The sequence below is a fragment of the Fundulus heteroclitus genome, chromosome 15, assembly GCF_011125445.2.
Source record: "Fundulus heteroclitus isolate FHET01 chromosome 15, MU-UCD_Fhet_4.1, whole genome shotgun sequence".
Taxonomy (NCBI): Eukaryota; Metazoa; Chordata; class Actinopteri; order Cyprinodontiformes; family Fundulidae; genus Fundulus; species Fundulus heteroclitus.
In genome coordinates, this window is record NC_046375.1 from 20,174,677 (window position 1) to 20,196,958 (window position 22,282).

At 39.5% G+C, this 22,282-nt stretch overlaps 1 protein-coding gene across 1 annotated transcript in view; it reads left to right on the forward strand.

Moving 5' to 3' along the window:
* Positions 1 to 22,282, forward strand: part of mut (methylmalonyl CoA mutase) — a 50,338-nt gene that overhangs the window by 25,411 nt on the left and 2,645 nt on the right. Inside the window, exons 8-11 of the mRNA XM_012866697.3 lie at positions 15,412 to 15,527; positions 18,927 to 19,042; positions 20,867 to 20,998; positions 21,086 to 21,233. Coding sequence (XP_012722151.2) covers positions 15,412 to 15,527; positions 18,927 to 19,042; positions 20,867 to 20,998; positions 21,086 to 21,233 — 512 coding nt within the window. The remainder of the gene's footprint in view (positions 1 to 15,411; positions 15,528 to 18,926; positions 19,043 to 20,866; positions 20,999 to 21,085; positions 21,234 to 22,282) is intronic.

Consider the following 22,282-nt stretch of genomic DNA (forward strand, 5'->3'; position numbering starts at 1 on the left):
AAAAAGCAGCTTTTACCAAGAGCAAAATACGTCAAAGATCTTTTATTTAAGGTGAGAGCACTCACTATCTCACGTAATTCACATAGAGATCTAACAAAGTTTGATGTCTCACTCTGATTAAATATGAACCCAAAACGTTTCTAACTGTTTAGCATGGATTTCCTCTGAGTAATAATAATTTATATCTTATTTATGTAATGTATTCACGACATGAATTCCTTGCTGTCTTAACAAAAGGCAGAACAACTATAACGTTACTTTCTATAATTATTACAGGTTCTGCTGAGATGTCAAATTCTGGAGAGTGCTTAGACACCCTGACACACAAATATGGATTAACTTCATTTCATGTGCACTCGTGAACTTGTTTTAGTTGATTTAGTTTTCTGATGTACTTGTAGAGCGTGATGAGGTCTGTTGTGGTATTGTGTGCACTGGATTGAGGGGACAGTTGGTGTTGTCTGTCAAACCCAATCTTCTTAAGCTGCAAATTCAGTAAAGTTACCAAGTTTTCTTGCAAACCTCTCATATGGAACTAGTCTAAAATAAATAAACTGATAATTAGAAGATCAGTTTGTGCATCCACACCAACTCTAGAACCAAAGCCGTATTCAGCTGGAACTTATCCTGACAAAATGTCCCAATTCAGTCAATAAACTCCAAAAGCTTAGAGGAGATCATCAGCAGCTAAGTTCCTCCTCATGCTGTCTTGATGTTCGACCCACAGTTTTCCTTAAAGGTTTTGCCTGTCATAGCGTCTGATTTGACTCAGATAATAAACACGTCCCTTCTGTCAGGTGTTTTCCCCCAGTCCCTGAAAACAGCAATTATCAAACCACTGTTAAAAAAGAAACAATTAGACAAACTTACTACTCCAGAACTACAGGCCCGTCTCAAACCTCCCCTTTATCAGTAAGATTATTGAAAAAGCTGTGTTTCAGCAATTAAACACCTTTCTTAACAACGACCAGCCGTTTGACGTTTTCCAGTCTGGCTTCCGTGCTACCACAGTACAGAGACCGCCCTTATCAAGGTGTTTAATGACATCCATATAAATACAGACTGTGGAAGAACCACCGTGCTGGTTCTATGGACCTCAGAACCACCGTGCTGGTTCTGTTGGACATCAGTGCAGCATTTGATACTGTTGATCACTGCATTCTGTTAGAGCGCCTGGAGAACTGGGTCGGCCTCTGTGGTACATCTCTCCACTGGTTTAAATCCTACTTAAAGGACAGGGACTTTTTTTGTATCAGTAGGTAACTTTACATCGAAGATTACAAAAACCACATGTGGGGTTCCCCAAGGGTCCATCCTGGTCCCCTCCTATTCAATATCTACATGCTCCTCTAGCTCAGATCATAAGAAATAACAACATCAACTACCATAACTATGCAGACGACACACGGCTCTACATCACCATGTCACCAGGTGACTATGAACCGTTCAAGCACTGAGTAAATGCCTAGAAGAAATCAATACGTGGATGTGCCAAAATTTCTTCAGTTGAATAAAAACAAAACAGAAGTAATAATTTTTGGACCAATAGAGGAGAGATCAAAGGTAGCACACAGCTTCAGTCGCTTCAGCTAGGAACCACTGATGAGGCCCGAAATCTGGAGAGTAATGGTCTCAGACCTGAACCTCCAAAAGCATCTAAAGACAGTTACAAGGTCAGCTTTCTATCACCTGAAAAAACATTTCCAGGATTAAAGGACTAATGTCTCAGCAGGATCTGGAAAAACTAATCCATGCATTTATATTTGTGTAGAATTGATTACTGCAACGGTGTTTTTACAGGTCTGCCTAAAAAGTGGATCAGACAGCTGCAGCTGATCCAGAACGCTGTTGCCCATGTCCTCACTAAGACTAAGAAAGTAGAGCACATCACCCCAGTTCTAAAGTCCTTCCATGGCTCCCTGTATATCAGAGAATAGACTTTAAAAAAACTTCTGTTCGTCTATACAATCCCTGAATGGCTTAGCACCTAAATACATCAGACTTGTTATCCGTGTATCAACCATCCAGACCATTAAGGTCTTCTGGCTCTAGCCTACTCTGCATACCTAGAACCAGAACTAAACAAGGAGAAGCAGCATTTAGTTCCTATGTCCACTGATCTGGAACAAACTTCCAGAGAAAATTGTAAAGGTGCGGAAGCCTGAGTTCCTTTAAATCAAGATTAAAAACACATTGGTTTAGGATTGCCTTCAACTGTTCTAGTTAACTGAATCACCACTTTTTTGTTCTTTTTTGTTTCTACATTTTATTCCTACTTGCTTTTATTCTCTGTTTTATTTTGCTATATTTTAATCATGTAAAGCACTTTGCATTGTCTTTGTACTGAATTGTGCTATATAATAAATTTGCCTTGCCTTGCCTTACTGAACAAGACAACTTGTTTGTGGTTTATTTGTGGTCTCTTGCTGCCACCTGGTGGACAGGTTTGAGCAAATAATGCTGTCAAAAGATTAAAATATATGGTTTGATGTGACTTCCCCACGCCACCACGCCGCCCTGCTCCATGGAATCCACTTGGGGCTGGAATCCACAACACATCAATATGTTTTCTGTCTCTTGACACAGTTTCATGTTGATTAGCTCAGAGGGGTAACATAGCGACCGCTTACAACAAAACATGACACTTCCTGTTGTCAGGGGCGTGGCCTAAGCAATGTCATCATTTGACCATTGGATATTGTAGGAGACCCGATGATGATCAATCACAGAAGTTTGGGCCTCTGTGTGTGTCTGTGTAGGAGATATAACAGTTTTATTTTTTGTGGCGAGTAGGTGAACTTTGACCCCTGCTAACGCCCCTTCAAATGCTCAAAAACTCACCGTTTTGATAACTTTTAATTGGGCATGCCTTATGATCAGACTGACCGAGTTTCAAGCCGCTCGCTCGAAATCCTAGGAGGAGTTGGATCAAATACCAATGCTGTAAACTTCAAAAATGGGGTCAAAAATACGACCTTCAATCTAAAATGGCCAACTTCCTGTGATACTTGCACTATGACATTAATTGTAAATTCTGAGCGTCGTGGGAGTTCTACAACTATACCAAATTTCATGTCTTTACGATGAAGTAAGTGAATAGCAAGGGTCCTTTGAAATTGCTAGGTGGCGCCGTTGAGGCATAGGTCACGCCCACCAAAGTTTGTTATGGATTCCTGTTAAGGGTGGATAAGGATGCATCCAAGTGAGTTTTTTAAGCAGCTCGGCCCAAAAATGTGGAATTCAGAGCCAAACGTATGGCAGCGGCGTTTGAGGTGACTTCACCACGCCGCAACGCTCTCCTGCTCCATCGAATCCACTTGGGGCTGGAATGCACAATACACCTACATGTCTTCTGTCTATGGACACAGTTTCATGTTGATTAGCTCAGAGGGGTAACATAGCGACCGTTTACAGCAAAACATGACACTTTCTGTTGTCAGGGGGCGTGGCCTAAATTATGTCATCATTTGATCATTGGAAATTTTAGAAGACCTGATGATGATCAATCATGGAAAGTTTGGTGACTCTGTGTGTTTCTGTGTGGGAGATATAACACTTTTATTTTTGTGTGGCGAATAGGTGAACTTTGACCCCTGCCAACGCCCCTTCAAAATGCTCAAAAACTCACCGTTTTGATAACTTTAATTGGCCATGCCTTATGATCAGACTGACCGAGTTTCAAGCCGCTCACTCAAAATCTCTAGGAGGAGTTCGATCAAATACCAATGCTGTAACTGTCAAAATTGAGGTCAAAATCAGACCTTCAATCTAAAATGGCCGACCTCCTGTGATTTTTTGCACTATGACATTAATTGTAAATTCTGAGCGTCTTGGTGAGCTCTACCACTGTACCAAATTTCATGTCTCTACGATGAAGTAAGTGAATAGCAAAGGGTCCTTTGAAAATTGCTAGGTGGCGCCGTTGAGGCATTTTTCTTTTAATTTTTGTGACGACCTTAAAATACAAAATTTTTAAACAGTCACCATGCACCTGCAAAGTTTGGTGAGTTTTTGAGTATGATAAAGCCCCAAAAAGGCCCCTCTTTAGGGGGGCAGAATAAAATAATAAGAAACAACACAGAAACAATAGGCCTTCGCAGCGCTTCGCTGCTCGGGCCTAATAATTAAAACCGCAAGCGGTGATGAGCGGCCCTCGCAGCAAAGCGCCGCTCCGGCCTTGGCCACCGCTGGATTTGCGCACCGCCGGCCCGGCCACCGCAGATGCTGTCACGCATTTTGCCCGCCCGTCCACTGGGCGATTTACACGAACGTGTTCGGCAGCGCTCCCACGACTCACAAAAAATCTGGTGCAGATTCATCACAACGGACCGGTATAGCGCCCGCTTCACAGCAGACGCCGCACCAATCCGCCTGTCGATCTCCCGCTCCATCTTCCCCTCATTCGTGAACAAGACCCCAAGATACTTGAACTTCTCCACTAGAAGCTGGCCCTTGGGACTTTCCTTTTTTAAAAAGCTTATAGTTAGAGTGGCTCATGTTACCCTGAGCTACCTCTATAGTTATGCTGCTATAGGTTTAGGCTACTGCAGGACATCAGGGTCTATTGTTCTTCAATTTTGAATGACTGTTGTAATTTCAGCTTTTAACTTTTTGATTTTTCTTTTTTTCTTCATAGTAGGCACACCTGGTCTGGCGTTCTGTTAGCTGTGGCTTCATCCAGGGAAGACAGATCACCCACTACTACCATCTAATGTAGAACTTCTGTGCTTTTTTTTGTCTCTCTTGTTGTGTCTCTGCTCTGTCTTCTGTAACCCCCAGTCTGTCGAGGCAGATGACCGTTCATACTGAGCCCGGTTCTGCTGGAGGTTTTTCCTTCCGTAAATGGGGAGTTTTTTTTCCTGCTGTCGCTTCATGCTTGCTCAGTAGGTAGGATTGCTGCAAAGCCATGGACAATGCAGACGACTCTCCCTGTGGCTCTACGCTTCTTCAAGAGAGAATGCTACTTGTCAAGACTTTTGATGCAATGAACGGTTCCCTTATATAGGAATTTTTGTGTATAATCTGACCCAATCTGTATAATCTGATTGATTTTGACGTTGTAAAAGTGCCTTGAGATGACATATTTCATGAATTGTCGCTATATAAATAACATTGAATTGCATCATCTCTTCAGACCAAATAAACTATCACATTTTTTGAGACAGTTATCTCATTTTAAAGATATAATCAATCTAACAGTATTACTCTTAGCAAGTTAAAGCTCCATAATAATTTTAGACCAGGTTTAGTTCCACTCTTTTATTATGCACATCTAGGGCTACCTATAAATATAAAGTATGGTATGCCAAAAAACATTTTCAACAAAAGGCAATTTTAGTAATGGCCTTGCGATTTTATATCTAAGCATTAAAAATGATAATATTTCACACAATTTTCACAGCAAGATGGAAATAACAACTATCCAACATTTTAAGGATTTTGTAAAAACTTTTTTCCTTTTTTACCTACCTTTTGAAATTAATACTTGTTTCTACTTCTCCAAAATTAAACTTCAAGAAAACTATTGTGCTGTCCTGGGGCCATATGCAGCTTAGACAGCTAGGACAAAAGTTCCCCACAAAAGCTTCCTTTTCTTGCATTCTCTGAATAACCTTTGTTCCCAAATCTGGCTTTAAACATTCTTTTTGTAAAAAGACGAATATTTTTCCAAGGCAGAAGCGTGTAGAACAAATTCAAACTTCAACATTAGCAGTTTCCCTAGCTTCATCGCTGAAAAGCAGCTTTTAACCGAGCAAAATACGTCAAAGATCTTTTTTTAAGGTGAGAGCACTCACTATCTCACGTAATTCCACATAGAGATCTAACAAAGTTGGTGATGTCTCACTCTGATTAAATATGAACCCAAAACTTTTCTAACTGTTTTTGCCTTGGATTTCCTCTGACTAAGAATTATTATCTTATTTATGTAATGTATTCACGACATGAATTGCCTGTAAAAGCCATGGACAATAAAACATGACACTTCCTGTTGTCAGGGGGCGTGGCCTAAGTGATGTCATCATTTGACCATTGGATATTGTAGAAGACCCGATGATGATCAATCACAGAAAGTTTGGTGCCTCTGTGTGTTTCTGTGTAGGATATATAGCAGTTTTTCCTGTTGTCAGGGGGCGTGGCCTAAGTGATGTCATCATTTGTCCATTGGATATTGTAGAAGACCCGATGATGATCAATCACAGAAAGTTTGGTGCCTCTGTGTGTTTCTGTGTAGGAGATATAACAGTTTTTCCTGTTGTCAGGGGGCGTGGCCTAAGTGATGTCATCATTTGACTATTGGATATTGTAGAAGACCCGATGATGATCAATCACAGAAAGTTTGGTGCCTCTGTGTGTTTCTGTGTAGGAGATAAAACAGTTTTTTCCTGTTGTCAGGGGGCGTGGCCTAAGTGATGTCATCATTTGACCATTGGATACTGTAGAAGACCCGATGATGATCAATCACAGAAGTTTGGTGCCTCTGTGTGTTTCTGTGTAGGAGATATAGCAGTTTTTCCTGTTGTCAGGGGGCGTGGCCTAAGTGATGTCATCATTTGACTATTGGATATTGTAGAAGACCCGATGATGATCAATCACAGAAAGTTTGGTGCCTCTGTGTGTTTCTGTGTAGGAGATATAACAGTTTTTCCTATTGTCAGGGGGCGTGGCCTAAGTGATGTCATCATTTGACCATTGGATATTGTAGAAGACCCGATGATGATCAATCACAGAAAGTTTGGTGCCTCTGTGTGTTTCTGTGTAGGAGATAAAACAGTTTTATTTTTTGTGGCGAATAGGTGAACTTTGACCCCTGCTAACGCCCCTTCAAAATGCTCAAAAACTCACCGTTTTGATAACGTTTAATTGGCCATGCCTTATGATCAGACTGACCGAGTTTCAAGCCGCTCGCTCGAAATCCCTAGGAGGAGTTAGATCAAATACCAATGCTGTAAACGTCAAAAATGGTGTCAAAATCAGAAATTCAGTCTAAAATGGCCGACTTCCTGTGATACTTGTACTATGACATTAATTGTAAATTCTGAGCGTCTTGGTGAGCTCTACAACTGTACCAAATCTCGTGTCTCTACGATGAAGTAAGTGAATAGCAAAGGGTCCTTTGAAAATTGCTAGGTGGCGCCGTGAGGCATTAGATCACGCCCACCAAAGTTTGTTATGGATTCCTGTTGGGGGCTAGATAAGGATGCATCCAAGTGAGTTTTAAGCAGCTCGGCCCAAAAATGTGGAATTCAGAGCCAAACGTATGGCAGCGGCGTTTGAGGTGACTTCACCACGCCGCCACGCTCCCCCTGCTCCATCGAATCCACTTGGGGCTGGAATCCACAACACAACAACATGTCTTCTGTCTCTGGACACAGTTTCATATTGATTAGTTCAGAGGGGTAACATAGCGACCGTTTACAGCAAAACATGACACTTCCTGTTGTCAGGGGGCGTGGCCTAAGCATAGTCATCATTTGACCATTGGATATTGTAGAAGACCCGATGATGATCAATCACAGAAAGTTTGGTGCCTCTGTGTGTTTCTGTGTAGGAGATATAACAGTTTTATGTTTTGTGGCGAGTAGGTGAACTTTGACCCCTGCTAACGCCCCTTCAACATGCTCAAAAACTCACCGTTTTGATAACTTTTAATTGGCCATGCCTTATGATCAGACTGACCGAGTTTCAAGCCGCTCGCTCGAAATCCCTAGGAGGAGTTCGATCAAGTACCAATGCTGTAAACGTCAAAATTGAGGTCAAAATCAGACCTTCAATCTAAAATGGCCGACTTCCTGTGATATTTTCACTATGACATTAATTGTAAATTCTGAGCGTCTTGGTGAGCTCTACCACTGTACCAAATTTCATGTCTCTACGATGAAGTAAGTGAATAGCAAAGGGTCTTTTGAAAATTGCTAGGTGGCGCCGTTGAGGCATTTTTGTTTTGATTTTTGTGACGACCTTAAAATACAAAATTTTTAAACAGTCTTCTTGCATCCGCCAAGTTTGGTGAGTTTTTGAGTATGATAAAGCCCCCAAAAAGGCCCCTCTTTGGGGTGGCAGATTAATAATAATTAAACAACACAGATACAATAGGCCTTCGCAGCGCTTCGCTGCTCGGGCCTAATAATAATAAGAAACAACACAGAAACAATAGGCCTTCGCAGCGCTTCGCTGCTCGGGCCTAATTAAAGCCGCAAGCGGCATCGAGCGGCCCTCGCAGCCAAGCGCCGCTCCGGCCTTGGCCACCGCTGGGATTTGCGCACCGCTGGCCGCCCGCCAGGATCTCGTTCATGTTGATTAGCTCAGAGGGGTAACATAGCGACTGCTAACAATAAAACATGACACTTCCTGTTGTCAGGGGGCGTGGTCTAAGTGATGTCATCATTTGACCATTGGATATTGTAGAAGACCCGATGATGATCAATCAGAAAGTTTGGTGCCTCTGTGTGTTTCTGTGTAGGAGATATAGCAGTTTTTCCTGTTGTCAGGGGGCGTGGCCTAAGTGATGTCATCATTTGACCATTGGATATTGTAGAAGACCTGATGATGATCAATCACAGAAAGTTTGGTGCCTCTGTGTGTTTCTGTGTAGGAGATATAGCAGTTTTTCCTGTTGTCAGGGGGCGTGGCCTAAGTGACGTCATCATTTGACCATTGGATATTGTAGAAGACCCGATGATGATCAATCACAGAAAGTTTGGTGCCTCTGTGTGTTTCTGTGTAGGAGATATAACAGTTTTTCCTGTTGTCAGGGGGCGTGGCCTAAGTGATGTCATCATTTGACCATTGGATATTGTAGAAGACCCGATGATGAACAATCACAGAAAGTTTGGTGCCTCTGTGTGTTTCTGTGTGGGAGATATAACAGTTTTATGTTTTGTGGCGAGTAGGTGAACTTTGACCCCTGCTAACGCCCCTTCAAAATACTCAAAAACTCACCGTTTTGATAACTTTTAATTGGCTATGCCTTATGATCAGACTGACGGAGTTTTAAGCCGCTCGCTCGAAATCCCTAGGACGAGTTCGATCAAATACCAATGCTGTAAACGTCAAAAATGAGGTCAAATTACGACTTTCAATCTAAAATGGCCGACTTCCTGTGATATTTGCACTATGACGTTAATTGTAAATTCTGAGCGTCTTGCTTAGATCTACAACTGTACAAAATTTCATTACTCTACGATGAAGTAAGTGAATAGCAAAGGGTCCTTTGAAAATTTCTAGGTGGCGCCGTTGAGGCATTTTTCTTTTGATTTTGTGACGACCTTAAAATCCAAATTTTTAAACAGTCTTCTTGCATCCGCCAAGTTTGGTGAGTTTTTGAAAATGGTAAGGCCCCCAAAAAGGCCCCTCTTTAGGGGGGCAGAATAATAATAATAAGAAACAACACAGATACAATAGGCCTTCGCAGCGCTTAGCTGCTCGGGCCTAATTAAACAACACAGATACAATAGGCCTTCGCAGCGCTTCGCTGCTCGGGCCTAATAAAAATAAACAAACATAACACCATCACCTGACTCAAGGGTAAGGCGACAGGCCTAGGAAAAATAAGAAAAGAAATAAACAATTGACTTTGAAAAAGAAAGAAATTATGTACAATCACACACATAGTAAAAATGACATTATATAAAGCCCCCCAAGAAAATAAAATAAGAGTCCCATATTTTATATTTTATTAAACATATTCTCTCTATTGTGTAGTTTAGGTAATCTGACGACAAATATTCAAGTACAGTCTGCTGCCATTGTGCTTTAGATTGGGCTTTGTCGGTAATCCAGTTCAGAAGGACACATTTACTAGCACAGAATGCACGCATCATCTAGAGTTGTTTTTCACAATTCCTCTTACTATTGTTATTTGTCATTCCCAATTGCATATACCGTAGATTACATTCAGTAATGATAGAGAATATTTTGTCCTGTTCACCTTTTATACTTATACCAAAATTGCTGTATTTTTCTACAGGACCAGAGACAATGAGTGAGGTTACCCAACTCTGTTTTACACTTAGGGCAGAGCTGAGAGAGGTCTGAATTGAAACGATGATGCTGAGAGGGAGCTATATGGACACGGTGTAATATTTTATGTTTAATTGCTTTTACCCAATTACAAACACTCAGAGACTTAGCATTTTTCCCAACTTCACCCAGGCCTCGTCACTGATCTCCAAGCCTAGTTCTTGTTCCCATATCATCTTTAAATGAGCCACATTTGTAACCCCGTATTCTTTTAATAAAACGTGCTAAATCTTTATAGAGCTTCTAGGTTTTGGCTTAAATAGATGTTTTTCACTGTCCGAGAAAGTATGGTTATTAAGAATTGTCATTTTCTTACTAATAAAATCCCTCACTTGTAGATATTTAAAAAAACATGTTTATTGATTTCATATTTAATAATTAACTGATCAAATGACATCAGGTTGGGCCCGTCCATTAAATCAGGAGGGGTAGAGATACCTTTTACTGCCTACACTGAAAAAAACAGAATCAGGAATCCCAGGCTGAAAAAGGAGATTATCACATAACGGAGTAAGAAGAGATGTTAACTGAGACCTGTTCTCTGGCTTTTGAATAATTTGCCAAGCTCTAACAGTAGATCATGTGAGTGGATTATTACAAGACATCCTAAGGAGTTTTAGCTGTTTCAAAAATAGCATATTTTTCAGTGGGAAGTTAGACATGGAGCTTTCTATATCAAGCCAGAGAGAAACAAGTTTCTGCACCCAGTCTGCAGCCACGCACATATGGGCGCTAAGTTGGTACTTTCTTATATCAGGGAGGTCAAGGCCCCCCTTCGAGGATGGGAGATGTAGCATAGATAGTTTAAGGTGAGGCTTCCTCCCTGCCCAGATAAACGAGCTGAACCAGAGGTTTAAGGTTTTAATAGTCTTACATGAAAAGAGAATTGGAACCATCTGTATTGGATATATTAGCCTGGGTAAGATGTTAATTTTTAGAAGAGCAACACGTCTGAGCCAAGATAACGGTAAGGTCTTCCACCTCTTCAAATCCAGTTTAAGGGCAGTGAATTTACTTTTATACATCTGGTCAAAGACAGGTTTAGTCTTAATCCCTAAATATGCAAAAACCTTTGGGGATCAGTTAAAGGGAAATGGAGAAGGAGTTTGAGGTTTTCGTTTCAAGCAGCCCAGTGGCATCACTTCTGATTTATTATTGTTCATTTTATAACCTGAAATGTCAGTAAATTTTTTTAATGATCTTGATAAGAGAGTGTGTGGATGTTTCCGGCTGGGTCAATACAACCAGAATGTCATCAGCGTATAAAGTCATTTTATTCTGTCCTATGGTTAGGCCATGCATATCCTGGTGAACTCGTACCATCTCTGCCAGCGGCTCTATTGCTAAGGCAAAGAGCAGAGGGGAGAGCGGGCAGCCCTGCCTAGTCCCTCTTAAAACATCAAAGTTAGGGGACTGCAAAAATCAGTCAGAACTGCTGAACAGGGATTATTATACATAAGCATAATCCAGTTTATAAAATTTTCACTCAAACCAAATTGCCGTAATGTAAAAAACAAACACGACCATTTAGTTCGGTCAAATGCCGTCTCGGGATTGAGGGAAACCACTGCGCCAGGCATTGATTTCTGGTGAAGAAACTGTATTGTATTTAGCAATTTATGCACGTTGTTATATTAGTTGCAGCCCTTAATGAAACCAGTCTGGTCTCCATTGACTAAAAAGGGGAGCACACATTCCAGGAGCTTTGCAAGAATTTTGGAGAGGAGTTTTAAATTCACGTTCAGTACAGAGATTGGCCTGTAAGAGGCACAATCTTCAGGCTCTTTTTTCAGTAAAAGGGAAATTGTACTAGTAAAGATGTTCAAATTTAGAGTTTAAATTACAACAGAATGACTGAAGCAAAGTGTAGTAAGTAATTAAAAGTGTTAAACTTCTGAATGAACAGGATGTGCTTTTATTTGTCCTTGTATTGACACAGCTGGCTTAATGACGAGAGAATGTCTGAGATACGTTACCCTTATTTTCTTCTGATGGATCCAAAGTTTTTTAATAGTGTTCATTTGGTGAGACAGTCATCTGGCCATTGTTATGAAGCAACAGCTAACTTGACCAGAGTTTTATGAGCCATTAATATCCCTTAATCCTCCAAAATTGCTGGCTAATAATCAAGTGCATCCTTCCACAGTCAAACATGTGCAGCTGCTGTGAAACAGACCTTTCAGTCATTAGTAAGCTGGACGACATTTACAAGGTGCTTTTTCCTACAATGGCCAAATACAAATTTTACATCATCATGACTCCATCTTAGCGTGTCATTTGTTGCATCGTGAGGTTGGCTGAGGTAGGCTGTGGGCGGCAGAATCCATTTAGTGTTACGGCGAATAATTAATACTCTCTCACTCCTCTCTTTGAGGGTTCTGCCCTTCTCCACGGAAGTATGTCTTTCTGGAAGTCAATATTCTCTTTGATGCCAGCTGTTATTATTCATTGGCTTTTCTGAGTCACCTCGTAGTCACTCCATACTCCTCATTATTTCTGTTTTGCTAGACCTTCGATTCTCATATCCTTTTGATATCTTTGGATTTAATACTCCGGAACTATATTGTGAAACGTTTTTAGAAATCATCACTTCTGACAATTCTAAATGTTTCACACCTTTCCAAGTATTTTATACAAGATAAAAGAAATCATAAAATTGGGACAATCCTTCTGTTATTTAAAAGGGTCATATTGCTCATAAATTTATTTTCTTGATTTTACATATTTCTTCTACATGTAAAACCCGGTCAGCAATTACAAGAAGGGTTTTATTGATCTTATGCCAATAAAGAGTTTTCCAACGGTTATTGAAAAGGATTAAAAAAAGATATGCACATTTTTTTTAATATTTCTTTAAATTGACACTCCTTTTACATTGTTTTCTCTTTTGAGCGATGCCTTTCTTCTTTCCAGTAAGCATCAACCCACTTGTTTGAAATAAAATACATTGAAATCTAACTCTTTGAGGTATTATTTTGGGGCTAACGCTACGTTGCTTTGATTTTAATATCAGAATGGCAGTAGTTAGACTACGCAACCTAATTTGTATGCCTGGCACATGCCTTGTTTTAGTAAAATCCTGAATTGGATTACTGACCAAAAACTGACCCTTAGCCCTTTATTTGCCCTTTTCACATTGAGGGAGGAAGCTAAACACACTACTTGTTTTAAAGTGCTTCTTTGACTCTTTCCTGGATAGTAGGGCTGTCTTGCTCAGAGCGTGCCACTTATATTACAGGGCTTTTAGAAATCTTGTCTTCAAAGATCCTTTGCTTTGTTTGAAATTAAATTGACCTATTTGAAAAGATGTGGATTCTAGCTATTTCTCAAACGTCCAGCTTACAGATATGAGTGCTGCTCTACAGTTTGAACAGTTACATAACTTGTCCATATTTAACTCCGCCCTATTCCATAGAAAATTACTTTTCTTCCCTTTCTCTTCTTTAAACTTCATGAAGTCTCAATTTGTGTAAGTAACTAGGCGTGGGTCGATATGAGATTCCCAGGGTGCTATAACCTTGAGAAATTCAACTGTATCAGTAGCAATTGGTAAGGTCAAATAAAAACACACAGTTGGACGTAAAAATAAGCAATAACAATAAGGTAGTAAGATAGGGGATGGTACAGTAATGTCAAATATACAACATAAGACAAACTATATGGTCATGAAAAGGAGATGTACATAGCAAAACATTTGCAAGTGTAATAAGATATTTAAAATAAACTGTGCACACTCTGCTTCTCGATCCTTTGTGCAAAAGCAGACAATGTGCTGAATATGGACTTGTGCAAACAATAGCGGGGATGTAAAAAACTTCTGTACCAAAATCTGTACCATTATATATTATTTTTTTTATACCATGGTCTGGGTGAATACCCATGACACCATGTGTCAAGGTGTCTGTTAAAAAGTGTTATAGGACACCTATAAAAAGTTCCAGTCAAATAGCCTGATTGTTCTCAATTATTGTACGTTAGCTGGTGACGGCAAGACAGTTACCTGGGCAATGCGTCACAACGAGAGATATTAAATATTTCTCTCAGCCGCTTCTTTTAAAAACCTTTGAATTTTAATGGTGAAAAAAAAAATATGTTGAAGTGATAATTGATTTAATTCCAATTCTTTGTTGTCTTTACAAGACCTGTGTTGGGCAGTAATATAAAACTTGCAACTCCACACTACTCCAGATATTTTGAATTGAGAAAGCTTTCTGGATAGGAAGCGAAACGTCTTCAAACTTCGTTTTGTTTTTTAACTTTTTTAAAATGACCATGGCCTTGATGACTGAGAATCTTCCCCAGCAAAATGATTTAATATTTCTTTTTTTCGTAAGAGACCATGGTATAAGCGTGATAATGCGCTTCAAGTTGTCCATTATCAGAAATGAATGGACTTTGTGGAAGTCCGCTTCACGTTGGGCGGTTCATGCCCCCGCGTCGTCCATTCATTTCTGATAATGGACACCAAGTCAGGCATTATCCCTTACTTATTGTAATACATAAACAAAAGTATAAAAAATACAGCCTCTAAACTCAGTGACAGTTTTTAGTCCCATTAGTTTTCGAACTAATGTGCTTAGTGTGCAAAATGTTTTAACTTCTTGATGCTCTGCTCATTATAGAAGAACAGAGGCATAAATTAGTCAGAGCTCTCTGCCAGCCAGCAGACACGCAGTCCACAGCTTCCTGTTTAGGTAACACTGTTTTATTTCACAAGAGGAGTGGTTGGCACAATGGGGATTATTTTACAACAGTTGAATTTTTGTTTTCTGCAATGGAGGGTCAAGTTCTCTTGCCTTTTTTTTTCTGCCATCTGATCAGCAGTTTGTAGTGACAGGTGAGGGGGGGGGGGGGGGAGCACTACCAATATAGAAAAAAGAAAAAAGCTGTGTAAGCCTTGGGAGGGATATGAAAGAGACTTAAAGTGGTTTTGATTTTAATATGGTAATCTGTTTTAAAACATTGTTACAATAGCTTTGTATTCTTTTCAAAAGCTTTTGAATAAATAATATATAGCTTAACATAAAAGGAATTTAGGACATATTCCCCTAGTTGGGCACAGACATGCATAATGAAATATACATAAATGAAAACTGAAAACATCCAAATGCTTTGTGTTTGCAATAAAGTCAGTAGGGAACTGGTAACAAAACATTTCTTTCTCGTCAGGCCCTTCTCAGTCTGAATACACGTTTAGTTGGATACAGTCAACCAGAACTATTGGATGCATATCCCCAGCTTTTATTTTTAACAATTATTCACCCATTTGAAATTGATTCTCACTTCAGCTGGTCCAATTAAACACTGCCCATCCATCTCGGGCCTGTTTTTCTTTTTTTGTTGCTGTGGTTCCTACACATGAATGAATGTTTCTGCTTTTCCTTCGTTTAGGGTCAGAGGTCATTGTTGGTGTGAACAAGTACCGGCTGGAAAAAGAGGAGACCGTGGAGGTGCTCGCGATAGATAATACCGTTGTGCGTCAGAAACAGATTGAGAAACTCAAAAAGGTCAGTCTTACAATTGACTCGGAAATACCGTGCTGCTGAGAAGATTTCACTAGTTAAAGAGCTGATTCATGTCTTAGAAGGACCACACATTTTAGTTATACAAATGCTTTTACTGCAGTATTGCTTTGGAAATGTTCTACATATATCCACGTTTTTGTGTAATCACGCTTTGGTTTGGTTCCCCTTCAAACCGCAGCCAGCTACAGCTTATGAAAGGAGCTCAAATTAGGTGAAGCCCAGGAGGTGAAATCTCATTGTCTGAGAATGATTTTAGTGCAAAACAAATGTAACAAAAGTGTTTTGTATTGCCCAAAGAACTATCCTAAATGTTTAAAAGGAAGCATGATAGGCCACGTTTAATCCCTACAGCACTTTCAAGTCTTTCCAAGAGAACGTTGTGCTCAGCTGTATCAAATGCAGACACAAGTACAGATACACGTCCATTATCTGAGGCCAGTATAATAATAATTAGGACACTTTGTTCACAGTTATTCAAAAGAAATGTTCACATATCAAGCTTGTTTTGTTTCCCTTTGATAAAGAAAAATTTAGAGTCAGTCTCACTCCCAAGAGGCTTTTTGTAACCACCCATTGGTCTCAGATACCGGCCTTTGCCCCAATCCTCATTTTCAGCTGTTAGATGTTTTTAAGGGTTTTTTTGCATGTGTGTGTGTGTGTGTGTTTTTTTTTTTTTTCATTTCAAGGCTTTGACTTAGCCTTGTACTTTCCATTTACTAATTCTCTGCCAGTCTTTGTTGGATTTCCTGGCAAGTTTTGGGTCTTGTGACGTTGAAGGATGCAGTTCTGCTTTAGCTTTAATTTTCCTATGATGGCAAACAGTCCAGGTCCTACTGCAGCAAAACATCCTCAAAACATGAGGTCCTTTTCCTGGAAAAAGAAAAAGACCTCAATGAACATCCCCTCTCTTCTCGCATCCAAATAATAAAATTTTAGACTCAGCTATGTAGAGGGTAAAATTCCTGAAGTTGTGGTCTTTGTCTTCGTTCTCTCTCTAGGGAACTTTATTATGCCCTTTGTCTACTTCTGAAAGCCCCTGTGATGATTATGTCGTGTTTTTTGGAGATTTCTTAAAGCGTCCAACAGTCTACTTTCAGGGCGAACCTGCTTGGACAGCCACGTGTGGCCATGTCGGCAGTTGTTTTTAATGTTCTCCACTTTTAGACTTATTGCAGCTTTTAGTTGAATACCTGATTTCAAATTCGTTAAATCCGTTACCAGACTCATGAACTGCTGCAGTCTTCTTTATGAGGGCCGTAGACAGTTCTTTGGATCTCATTATGGTGTTCACTGTCACTTGAGTAGTCGGGAGCACACCAAACTAAATGTTTTAGGTTTGGACACACCTCCCTAAAAAGGCTAATTAATGAAGTTTACTAATCATATCTACCATCATATTTACCCCATGTGATATGTCTGTGTGCAATTGTAGCCATTTTGAGTGGGAATAAAGGTGTCCTAATTAATTTCTTATCCAAAATTGCATTAAATTTTCCCCTCAGAAAAAGCTCAAAGGTTTTTTTTTTTGTTCCTTTTTTTTTTTAAATTACTTGAATTTGACAGTAATGTTACAGTTGATAACGAATATCTACATACCCAAATGTGTTAAGAAATTACAGGTTGCTGAAGGGCGCTGACACTGTTACTAAAATGTGTGTTTGTTGATATTTAATTAAATTACATTATTTTAAGGGATTAGGAAGAGAAATTAGACACTGCTTGGCCAGAAGTGAACATCCGGAGCTCCGAGCTCCATGCTTGAAACAGATGAGATTTGAATTCAGTGCATAAACTGATTGCCCTGCAGCAATGTTTAATTTATGCCCTAACATTTGATACTCATTTCAACCAACAGCAAAGCAAAAACAGAACAAAACTAATGGTCTGCCGTGCAGCCTCTTCAGAGTGTGAGTCTGCTTGCTGCTGTTTTGTAACATAGCAATGGTGAATATTAATGTGGAGAGCTGGCTTTTGGAAAAAGAATTGATAAGATAGATTGAACTCGTCGATGAATCCTGTTTTGCATCTTATCTTCAGTCTAGAGCACAACATGTTGGATCAAGACTTATCTGCACTTTTGAACATAAAAATCAGGATTCTATAAGTATGGGGTAAGACAACTATCAATAAAAATGTAAGCGTAGATGTCTGAATTTGTAAATGTAAGTCAATAAACATGAATACACTTAAAGTTTGTATCTGTTCCTTGTTGTCAACTTATACATACATGACATTTCGTTTGTGAGAATACAACTATAGAAGTTACAGATACAAGTTACAAAGTTACAACGTTGCAACATTAAAAATGTGACTCACTAATTTACGAGTACGAAACAAATTTACGAGTACAAATCTACAACCACTGATGAAACTGTTACACTCCTTACCAGATGGTGGGGGTAGTGACATGTGATATCAGATGTTTAATCTGTGAGAATACAAGTCCTGTTTTCTTCCTCTTCTTCTTCCCGTTTAATGGTGGTTGGTGAACAACTTTCAGGTGTATTACTGCCATCAACTGTAAGGTGTGTCACAGTTTAATCAGGGGTTGTAGATTCTTGATCATTAATGTGTGCTTTGTCCTTGTATGTATTGTTGCAAAGTTGAAACTTTGTAACTTGTATTCATAACTTCTAAACTTGTATTCTCACAGATGAAACATCTGATGTCACATGTATGAGTTGACAAACAAGGAATAAATACAAATCTTAAATTTATTCACGTTTATTGACTTACATTGACAAATTCAGACACCTATGCATACGTTTATATTGATAGTTATGTTACTTCATGCATAAGGCTCTATGCTTGGCCCTTTGCTGTTTAGTGTCTTTATAAATGACTTACATCTGCAGGATTTTAAATTTACTTATCAGTAAACCTGTCTATCTTAGAACATTTTTAGAAATAGTTATCTTGGAAACCACTGTTATTGTGCATTTCCCGTCCAACCAGTTTCATGCGGTAACATATTACTTGATGAACCATCTTTAACCATTTTTTCTTTAAAGTGAATGTTTCAGTTGGCTTACATATTGTACTTGATAAGAGTTGTAATATTTATTTCTTAATTGCATTAAATATGACAGCAGAGTCACACTCTCCATCTCAAGGATCTCTTAAAACACTATGTTCAAGCTCCTGCTTTCAATAGTAATCACTGCCAAACTTGGATTTTGTTTTTGTTATCTGCAGAGTATATGTATTAAAATGTGCTGTACTACAGAGTCATTTTCTTTTAAAATAAACTATATAAAAAATTATAAAAAAAATACAAACGGTTAACAACTTTATATACATCGCAGAGTACAGTGTGAAGGAACGCAGGCTCCATTCTAGCTCTAATTTCTCTGCCTATTTCACTCTTATGACCTTTCTCAGGTAAGAGAGAGTCGTGATCCTGAAGTGGCAAAAAAATGCCTGGCAGCTATTGAAGAGTGTTCCCGAACCAGGGAGGGCAACCTTCTAGGCCTCGCTGTGGAGGCAGCACGAGCCAGGTCAGAACTCCTACACCAGAACAATCTCTATTTCTGATTGAAGTTGCACTTGACAAGGTGCATATTTTTGATTTGTTTTGTTTCAGCAAATGTGAGGGTCTGATAATGAATGACATTTACATTTGTAAAGTAACAGTCATTCAGGTCTTTTCTCCACAAGTAGTGAATAAGGGGTACTAACATCAAGTGAGCCTGTTTTTTTCTAATAAACTAGCAAATTAAACTCCCCTCAAACCATGACTTTTTGAACATTCCCAGTTGTTATTTTAATTAACTAACTTTATAATTGGATGTGAATCTGTGAGGTTTAATTTTAGATGCACACTCAAAAGTGCAATTATCTTTGGTGGACGATTATTCCAGACTGGTTTGAAAACAGTCAAAGCAAGCCAAATATTATTCTAAAAGTTGTGAGTTTGAGCCCAGCTTCCGCCTGCCACATGGTGATGTGCCCCTGAGCGAGGCAGTTAATCTCAAATTGCAAACTGATTTGCATAGTGGAATACGAATGTGTGCACGTTTGTCAGTCTGAAGCAGTAAATGTTGCTGTTTTTAATTATTGAAGGCCATTTCCAAGTATTACTTGAAATTGTCAGATTTTTGATCTTTTCCAATCAGGGTTTCAGGAAGCACTTTCTACTGAGACTGCAGTTTAATATCGATATGATGATCTTTTGTTTTTAATTGCGGCAGATGATGGGAACTGTTGTACTGCTCAGCCTTATTGCAGCGTTTTACACTGTGCATCACAGTATTTTACTCACTAGGCTTAAACATCAGGTCGTTATTTCTGACTTTCTGTGGACGGGAAGTTCTCTTTAAAGGCATTTCAGTACTCTACTGTAAAAGCTTCACCAATTGGTATTTTCAATTAATTTCCTTTAGCGTGTATTGTTCAGTGTTTTAATTACATTTATGTCTGTTTTTTTATAAGTCATCAGCCTTGATCCTCACTGTGACAGAGACGCCGCTGCTAATTACCTTTTATCTAAATTCCTGATAGATTTTTCTTTAATTGGTATAAAAAAATCCTATTGAAGTAAAATCCATAGTTTCCATTTTTTTTGCTTTGACTAGTTTCATGCATTCTTTAATTCATTGATAGACAAAGCATCCCTGAGGCACCATCACAAGCAGATGCAGGAACAAAACAGCAATTTACATTGACCAAAAACCTTTGGACAGGATCAGAGGTCGCTGAAGACGTTATGCATTCAATCTCTGCAGGTTCCGGTCCTGGCCTATAGTGAAACTCAAACTGAAGGAGCAAAAAGCTCTACAGTGGGGGTTTGCATTAGTGGACCAAAGAACCAGAAACACAAAACTCAGATTCTTCCACATTTGTATAGTATCAGATTTACTCACAGTGGCCCATCATCTACTCTTCTCATAATGGAAATGATTAGTTTTGCAATATTTTATTGTCAAAAACCTTTACATTTCCAATACATCTGAAAAACTGAGCCCAAAGAGAGATTATGGACTGTTTGTCAGAATAAATGCATAAACCTGATGAATTATATTTAGCCAATCATGTTGATGAAAGCTGTGTACAGGATGTACTAAGTGTTTTTTTACATTTATACAGGCAGTCCAACCCTTTTTGTATTATTGCTTTAATTCTCTAAAACTCTTTTATGTAACCCTCAGACTGAAGTCATTTCTGCAGACGTAATTAAAATGGAAACGACTATAAAATACAAAATCCTCTTTGGAAAGGTTTTTCTTTATTGAATCTTTATTGAATTTCTGTGGGAGTGTGGGATGTGAAAAAAAACAAAACAAAAGATGCCGAGCGGTGTTCATTGTGGTCCTTTTGTGCAGATGCTCTGTTGGTGAAATTACTGATGCAATGAAGAAAGTGTTTGGTGAGCACAAGGCCAGCACCAGGATGGTGAGCGGGGCTTACCGCAGCGAGTTCGGAGAGCATGAGGAGATCACTCTGGCCAACAACAGGTAGAAAACGACCCTTGTCCTCTTTGCGGCCTCCGTAATGTCAGGGCATGTCAAGACGAGTCTTACGTTTCCCTTTCTAACATTTAGAGTTACGGAGTTTAAGAGACACGAGGGGAGGAACCCTCGGCTACTGGTGGCAAAGATGGGACAGGATGGCCACGACAGGGGTGCCAAAGTCATCGCCACGGGCTTTGCTGACCTGGGATTCGATGTTGACATTGGGCCACTATTTCAGGTCAGTGATTCAGGTGTAATTCCTGGTGGACTGTCCAGGGTGTACCGCGCCTCTCGCCCAGTATTACCCAGTAAAACCCTCTGAGCCTGCAAGGACAGGCAGACTTGGATGACATTTGAGAAGTTATAGATATTTCACATTTAATTTTTCTTTAATAGTCCAACCTTTAATTATGAAACTTTTGTTCAGTGGGGCAAAATACTATTTAGAGAAATAATCACGTTAAACAAATTCCTCTTTGGTGCAATTAGTGGTACCTCAAATTTCTAGGAACTTCTAGTAACCAAACAACGACATTTGTTTTCCTGGAGTGTAGATGTGAAGGCTATTTTTTACCCATGGGCCACTAGGCTTGATGAGGAGCTACTGAATATTTATTCTGCCACCAGTGGGGCCACAGTCAGGAGGCATGTAAAAATTCTCCAAACCCTCTCTATTGGAGAACTGCAGCAAAGCGTGGCACCTTGGGATCACAGAGTCTCCATGACAACAATTAGATGTTAATTACATGCCAACCGCTTGTTTGAGAAGCACAACAGGAAAAAAAACACTTTTTGTCCTACCATCACATATAATCATATGGAGTTTTGTTAAACCTGAATATCTCGGTCTTTAACTTGAATCCTGAGCTTTGGTCACATGAAGAAGGGGAATGAATGAAGAATCTATGGAAAAGCACTTCTTGCCCATCGTAAAGTAGGGTGGAGGATCTGCGATGCTATGGGCCTCTTTCTACTCAAAAGTTAGAGTGCATGGGATCATGGACTCTTTGAACGACTGAGATGTTAATAATTAAATTAAAATATGGCGGACAGTGGCTACAAACTAGAAATTATTAGTTGTTACTTAGTCTTTTAGCAGGATACTGATCCAAAACACGACCAAACCGTTACAGAAATGGTTTACCTGATTAAAAAAGAAAATCAACCTCCTTCCATGGCCATCTCAGCCCCCAGACCTCAATCCTGCAGGAAACATGTGGGGCGAGTTGAAGAGAGTGCGAAGCCTCATTCCCACCGCCTCGTTTTAGCCACGCCATGCTCAACCTC